General features: G+C 43.1%; 1 protein-coding gene across 2 annotated transcripts in view; it reads left to right on the top strand.

Annotated features, from left to right (window-relative positions):
• Positions 1–7759, top strand: part of POLDIP3 (DNA polymerase delta interacting protein 3) — a 24773-nt gene that overhangs the window by 382 nt on the left and 16632 nt on the right. The window contains exons 2-3 of one of the 2 annotated variants that reach the window (XM_006036167.3): positions 3551–3938; positions 6931–7005. In XM_006036167.3, coding sequence (XP_006036229.1) covers positions 3551–3938; positions 6931–7005 — 463 coding nt within the window. Of the gene's footprint in view, positions 1–3550; positions 3939–6927; positions 7006–7759 lie in introns of both variants that reach the window. The other variant, XM_006036166.3, reaches the window with a different exon arrangement.

Below are 7759 nucleotides of genomic sequence, written 5' to 3'. Positions count from 1 at the left end.
GCTCCCCCTGCAACCCCGCGCTGTGCTGGGGGGAGGGGGGGCGTCCAGCCCAGCTTCAAGGGGGGTGCCCTGCCCTGCCCTGCCCTGGCTTCCCCCCAGCCCTGCAGCCCCTGAGCTCTTCCCTCCAGCCATTGATCCTTCTGTTCTCACCCCCCAGCCATGGCTTTGTCCTGGCTTAGAGCTGAACCAGCCCCTACCTCCTCTGCCCACATGGGCTGGTGGCAAGGCTGTGGGAGCTGCTCCCTATCTATTGAGTGGCCGTGGCTGGTCTCCCCCGTGGGCCTCCAGTTGCCGATGCCGCCCATGCCCTCGGTGCAGCTGGGAGCTGTGGGCTCTGGAAGGCTTCGTGAGGTGGCAGGGAGTGAAAGGTCCTGGCTGTGAGAGGACAGGTTGGGCTTCTGGGGCAGCCTTCCTCCATGCTGGCAGCTGTTCAGGAGGACCTGAGAATGTAGCTCCAAAAGCCTACCATCTCCTTAACCGCCCATGTGGTAGCCCTCCTACACACCCCTTGAGGTGTCGCTGTGGGCAGGGCCCTAGAACAGGTCTTAGCTCAGCAAAGGGCTTTGAAGACAAGGCCTGTAGAGTCTCTTGATTCTGCTGCTCCGCTGCCTCCTTTTTTTGTAGCCCTTCACCTTCCTTTTTCTGCATCGGGTAACCCTCCTCAGGGATGCCTGTGAGTCTCTTCTCTCCTTCTCTGTGTGTCTGGTACACAGTCCCTGTGATTCTGGTCTGAGGGCAAGCATAGGTTTGAATTATTCTAGTTTAGCCCACATGAACATCTACAGTGCTATGTCTAGGGTAAGGATTTCTTTGGGCGCTCTCTTTTATTGGACCAACTATATACTTGGGATAATGTTAGACATGCTTTCAAATACAAGACTTTCTTCGTCAGACATTCTTGTCTTTTAGAAGGCGATACCTAAGAGGTAGTAGCAAATAGGTTCTCGTTTACCTTTAAATCCTAGATGAGGACTCGGCCTTGCCTTCATTTGTGCTATGCTTGGAACAGTCTCACGCTGCTTAATATGCTTGGCACCTCGTGGCTCCCCTTTCAAATCCCTTCTTAACATCCATTTCTTCCAGGAAACTTTCCAACCTTCTTCTACTCAACAATAATCTCTTGACAGCAACCTGTACTAGAGTGTTGCCTTTCTCTTGTCTTTCTTTTATTTATTGTGCATGATTTAGAGTGCAAGCTTTTTGAACCAGCTAGCATGCCTTACTCAGTGTTGGGCAAACAGTATATTTGTATTGCAGTATAAATGCTATTAAATATAGTCACACAAAATGGTAATAAAAAATTGAAAGCCTAAGCATAAAGTGTGCTTGCGCACTTATAAGCATGATGATGATGACATTATTGTTTTGCTTTTTAGGTATTGAAGAGGATTTGTAATAATAGGAACTGATTTGGATGGAGTAATGCTGTTAAGGGTCTCCCTTCTTAGGACCCCATTATGCTACTCTGAAAGTGATTCTCTACAGAAAAGTGTTCTTTCCCAAATCACTTTTCTTTAACTATGACTCTCTTAAAAACATGGGTTTAACTTAATCCCTAGTGCAGAGATTCGTGCCTGATTTTTAGCAGCTCTGATTAGGGAACAATCTCAGTCGTCCTGCTCAAATGCTAAAACAGGGTATCAGATGACTTCTGTTTTTATTTTTGTTTATTTGACTCCAATCAAAAAGCAATCTATTCCTTTTGAACCCATTTAGGGATTGTTAAAGTATCCTTGTCTAAAATGATGGGGAGTTTTGGTGGATAAAACGCTTCTTTTTTTCCATTGTTCACAGCACAGCTCCCAAGAAAGCATGTTTTGAAAAACTTCACAGGCCACCAGTGCACCTAGTAGTCAAAGGCCTATTATCATGTCATACACCTCTCTAACTTCCTTTCACATATTTTCTGAATATTACTGACATCAGATCTTTATGATATTGCTGTCTCTTAACTGTTACTCTGGCAGTGTGACTTGGTGAGTAAGACTGATAGTAAACCATAGCAGACATTTTTTTTAAGAAGCATTTTCATTACATTAGCCCATTCATCAGTTTTCTACCACTTCAACCTTCAGCATGTTGAGTCAGATAAATTATATACTGATGTTTGATTGCTAACTACAATCACTGATTTGTGGTGTTGATCAGAAAGTTTCAAATGTTCCTTGATTAGATTTGAGAGAAAGCCACTTGGTGAATTCGATGTGCTGAAGGTCAAAATATGAGATGAGCCACTCAGCTTGATATAGAATCAGATCTCTAGTTGCTAGCCAAAAAAACTTTGCATGTTTTCATTTAAGTATTTCAAAGTAATGGAAAGATTGGGGGAAGGGGAGAATCCCCCTCCCAGTAAAACCCCAAAATATTCAGACATCTATCCAGAAGGTAAAATGGAACTTGACACAACCAGCCTTTGCTAATAATGTTTTAGGTGGGCAAGAGGGGACAGCCTTGGTACTGGAAGCTGACCATCTTTTTTTGGTCCATGTTCTTCCTCTTGGTATCTAAATATGCTTCATCTTTCCCCCAGTGCTCTGTTCCTAAAATACTGAGGGGAGGGACTTCCTTCTTGCACATTTCCTACACAGTTTGTGAGATTTGGTGTTCCACCATTGAATGCAAGCAGAGCCTGGTTCTGAAATGCAAAGCTGCTTTGGATTTTTAAAAATATTTTTGCCTAAAGTTAAGTAGAATAGTTAAAGTCACACAGAGTTATGATCAAGTCAGAAAATGCCACAGTAAAGTTAACATACAGAGCCTGGCTTACCTCATTGTATGTTCTTGTGATGGTAGTCATTTCTGAAATAATGCAACATATCCTACAAGGTTTCTTTCAGCCTTGGATTTGCCTATAAAACATCTCTATAATACTAAGAAGTCCCCTTCAGAAAGGCAGTCAAAAACACATCAAGCTTAACCCATTATGGGGAAGTAATGAATCAAAAAGCCAGTAGTGGGGGGAAAAAAATTTCAGTACCATAATTTTAAAACTAATTTTCTCAGTTTTATCACCTGCCCCTGAATCTGTACCCATGCTCCAAAAAACCTATGTGGGGATGGACACATGCAAAGATTCAGGCAGTTCAGTTTCTGTTTGGGGAAGTTAAGGATAGTGAAATCAGGTTCCTACTTACGTTAGCCTTCACCTTGCTTGTCATTAATACCTTATATTTGCTTGTGCTTCTTCCTCTGTGAACTTTTATTCTGCTGTATTGAGTAACTTAATCTATGAGTTTGTGCTTAAAAATTCAACCCAGTGAATTTAAATATTTTTTGCCAGTAGCTTAAAGCAGAGGCAGTCACAATTACTAGTGATGTAGCTGCCAAATGTCCCTTAACCTCTTGCATTTCATCGGAATGACTTAGCTAGTAAAACACCTCAGTGAAACCGAGAATCAGTTTCTGGCTTCGGTTCTGTTTATGCATATAAATGCATGGGATTCTAGATGGGACTGTCTCAGGTTTTGATTTTTAGTTTTTTGTAAAACTGTTGAAAAGTTTCTATTAATTCTATAACCTGCTTATATTGGGTCTGAAACTTCTTTTCCAGGCTCAATACCAGGCCAGTATTTGGAGGTGTCAGATCGCGAATTGGGATCCAGCAAAGTCTTCTAAGTAGACCTTCAGCAACCATCGGTTTCCAGCGGACTTTTGATGCTCGGCAAAAGATTGGTCTCACTGATGCCCGACACAAACTAGGAGTTAAAGACGCCCGAGAGAAACTGGTTCAAAAAGATGCTAGATTCAAAATCAAAGGGAAAGTGCAGGATGCCCGTGAAATGCTGAATTCCCGCAAGCAGCAGAGTGTGGCTGCTGAGAAGGTGACCAAAGTGGTTGATGCCAGAGAGAAGATCAGCTTAAAAAGGAGTGCTCCTGCCATTATGAGCCCAGCCATGGGTACAGTGAGCCCAGCCATGAAAATCACCAAAACTATTCAAGTAAGTCACCCCCCTCATACCACACATCCCCTCCGTGCTCCCACCCCACAACCAGCTATCCCATTACAGGCTAATTGAAACATTTATACTTAAAGAAGTCCACATGGTTACAAGCCAGCCCTATGTGAAACAAAGTGATACAATTGAATTAAGTGAGAAAAGTTTAAAAAAAAATTTTTTTTTTAATTGAATGAAGTGAAAAAGGTCTTTGGAACCAAGAGTTCTAGTTGTTTTGTATGTGAAAAAAGTGATGCACTTACATCTTCATGCTTGGTTTTAGGAGCTCTGAGAATTTTTGGTACCCCTTGTGCTGTGTTGGCGGGGGGAATTGTAAAAACAAGATTTTACCTAAGAAAAATGCATTCTTTCCCTTCTAACTGCCAGTAACTCTCTCCGTGTGTCAAAGTCAGATTATCTTTCTGAGTCTGTGCAGACTATAGTTGATACTCTGTGAGGTTTGAACATGCTTAGCTCTTCCAGTTAAAATCCAAGGAAAATGTAAATATTGTTACTAAGCCTTACACTGCTGATCATCTTTGCAGAACCCTTCTAACATGCTTGCACATCATGGCTGGAAATTCTGTTAATTAGGAAGTACAGCCCACAACCATAACATTTTTAGGTTAGAGACTGTATTTATATGCATCTTATTGCATTCTTTTTGGCCTTCAGCAGAACGTAGCTTCCTCTCCTAAACTCCAGTCTTGTTCTTTGTCCAGTACAAGGGTACTGTTTTACCATGAAGGTCCTAAGCATTAGGGAGTGGCCTAGTTATTCAACACTTTAATGCTGGAATTCAAGTTCTGTCCCAGTTTCAGTAGAACTGCTGACTGCCCGCCCAGCCAGTGTTCCTCTGCCCATTGATTTCTGACTTCACTTGTCATGCATATTTTCCCATTTGTCTGGCAGCTTGAGTCCTAACTGATTCTTCTGGGCCCCAAAGCCATGTATCAGCTGCAGGCTTGTCTGTTGAAGTCTATAATGCACAAAATGACAGTGAACAGAAACAAACCTCTCTGAGGAAAAAGAGAATGCTGGATGATCAAGAGGAGAGGAGTGAGCAGCAGACCATGCCACTTGCAAATTATGATACTCTAATCCTGATCCTGGTTATCTGCTAAATCATTGTGCATCTCAAGGCAAATAATATAGCTATCAACACCTCTTGTTAAATCTGCAGGCCAACAACTCCCTTCATTTGCTTCCAGCCTTTGCTAAGAAAAATCTCTATTCCCTTGAATTTAGATGGGGATTTACTCTGTTTGGGTCCCGCTGACCTTGGTCTTTGCTTAGCTTTTTCTTCAAAGCATCAAAATGTGCACCTTTCTCCCAAAAGTTAGACAACTTGCACATTACCGCTTCAGATTTCCCTCCCCCAGATAGCCTGGGTAGTGCAAGAGAATTACAAGATAGCAGCTCACTCACAAAACATAAAAACTGCCCATTCAGTAGTTTTCAGATTAGTCAGTTAAGGATGCTTGCAAGTGTCAGTAAATGATTGGAGCAAAGTTGGTGCATATGGGGCTGTCAGCCATGTGTTTGAAAGATTTAAGTATTTTCTGAAAAACGAGTCCAGCAGCAGTGCACTTTAAAAATATCAGTCATGTCAGTAATGACTTGCCCCAACTGTGCTGCCTTAGTACTCTCTCTGTGTAAACAAGTGAGTGCAAGGTCACACAGTGACAAAAACCACAGGTGAACTCCTACATATGAACTAAGATTCTTGATGGGTTTTTGCCAGTTTCCAGCTCTCTGCCAATGCCCTTTCTCACAACCAGAACAAGAGGAAATGAGCTGAACTATTCTGGTTCTTTTCAGGCACATGGCTGCATTGCTTTGATTTGGTCAGATCTCATGCTATGAAGACGAGATCTGTATGTTATCATCATTACTTGACTGAGACCTTCAGCAAAATCTTGAGGTGCTGCTGGTAATATATTAGGGCAGATTTTTCTCTCTGAATTGGAATCATTAAGTAACTGAATAATTAACTTAGACTCACACCGCCCACTGTTGCCAACATAGTGGCATGGGATGGTGGGACACTGGTTGAAGGCACAAAAATTTGTGATGGATAATGTAGTTATCCATCATTTGCAGGCCTGCAGATTGGAATCACTGGCAAATCAGAACAGAAGGGTGCTGTACCGCAGGGAGCTCTTCTAAATTAAATGCAGAAGCCATGCTTTGACTGTTCATGGTGACTGAAGGATCCCATGCTACTGTAGCAGGAGCCAGAGGATTAGGCTCACTATCTTGGACAAATTCCAAATTGTTCTCAGGGCTGTTGAACTGCTCAGAGATATAATAGTCCAGAAAAGAACCCTTCAGCAAAGCTGTACACCCTGGATTTTTCCCAGTTGCACAAGGCAACAGGTAAAACTGCTGAAATGGCCAGCAGTGCTGTCTTGTGCCGCATTTCATTCAAGTAAAATGTATCCCAGCTTTACTGTGAAAGAGAACTTGGTACTTCACTCTTGCTACAGATTTGAGTTAGTTGAGCTTGCATCCTAGAATGCAGTTTCTAGGGAGTACCATAAATGTGGTTATATACCATTTGTTCCCTACAGCGCCAAAGGATAGTGACATGTGATCCCCATTGCTTAACCACATTAACTAATTTGTATTTATTTATGCACCAATCCGATTGTAATAGCGTCCGAGGTTTTTAATTCATTTCCTACTAATCTTGAACCAAAGCTTGCATAATTTGTGCTATAAATCCTCTGCCTAGACCTTAGCTTTTAATTCCTTTATGTTGATGGGATGGTCTCTCACGCAGAACATGTACTACAGAAAAAAAACTACATTATTTTTGTGCCTTCAAACAGTGTCCCACCATCCCATGCTGCTGTGTTGGCAACAGTGGGAGTGTGAGTCTAAGTTAATTATTCGAAGGGAATGAACTGGTAGCTATCCTTTTTGAAGATGCATCGAAACTGTGTGTTGATGTTAATGCTTTGACTGGTTCTTCTTTCTGGTTTTGCAGCAGAAGGCTGCAGCTCCAGGACATTCTCATCCTACGGGAATGAGGATCAACGTGGTGAACAACCACACGCACAAACAGGTGAGTACTGCTCTTTGGCAGCATGGAATTGCCTGCTTGTTGCTATGGGTTTTTTCCCACGAGGATTGGGTTGGAAGGGAGGGGAGGGGAGGATTCGAAAGTTCAGTCACAGCTTATTCAGATCCATGTGTTCTTGTGCAGAATCATGGTAAAATAAATGGGATGTTTCTTGTCTTAACCATGTTATCTGAACACCAGTGGGTATTTTTGACCTTAGCCAATCTAATCTTTTTCAGGATTCTTTGTTAAGTTCCCCCTTATGTTCCTTCCTTCTAGGCTCATGTCATAAAATAAGTGGTGATTTCACACCAGACTGTGCGGGCCGAGAGCAACCCGAGCCCTTTTCCGTGCTGCACGCGGGCTGTGGCCAGCAGCCCGGGCATGCTGGGTCGGAGAGGGAGGCCGACGAGCTGGAATTAGGCACAAACGCTTAGCGGTAGTTTTAAAGATTGTTTACTTACACCGAGATGGCAGTGGTGCAGGCTGGAAAACTTGCTTGAGTTGCGGTTACAGACACAGATGGTCTCGTGGAGGTTGCTAGGCTTCATGGAACAGAGCTCTGGATGCTCTGGGTGAACGAGCCACCAAAATCAGAATCGTAGGTCCGTCTTATAAAAGTCGCGCTCGAAGATGGGAAGAGGTGGGCGATGGATCAGGTCGCCAAGCTCCTCTGAATCTCACACAGGGTCTCTGTTACCCTGCCATGTATCCAGAGTCCCCACGAGATGGATGTGGAGTCCTCTTCGGCTTGGGC

Source organism: Alligator sinensis, unplaced genomic scaffold, assembly GCF_000455745.1.
Source record: "Alligator sinensis unplaced genomic scaffold, ASM45574v1 scaffold1081_1, whole genome shotgun sequence".
Classification (NCBI taxonomy): domain Eukaryota; kingdom Metazoa; phylum Chordata; order Crocodylia; family Alligatoridae; genus Alligator; species Alligator sinensis.
This window is presented reverse-complemented; position numbering and strand designations above follow the sequence as displayed.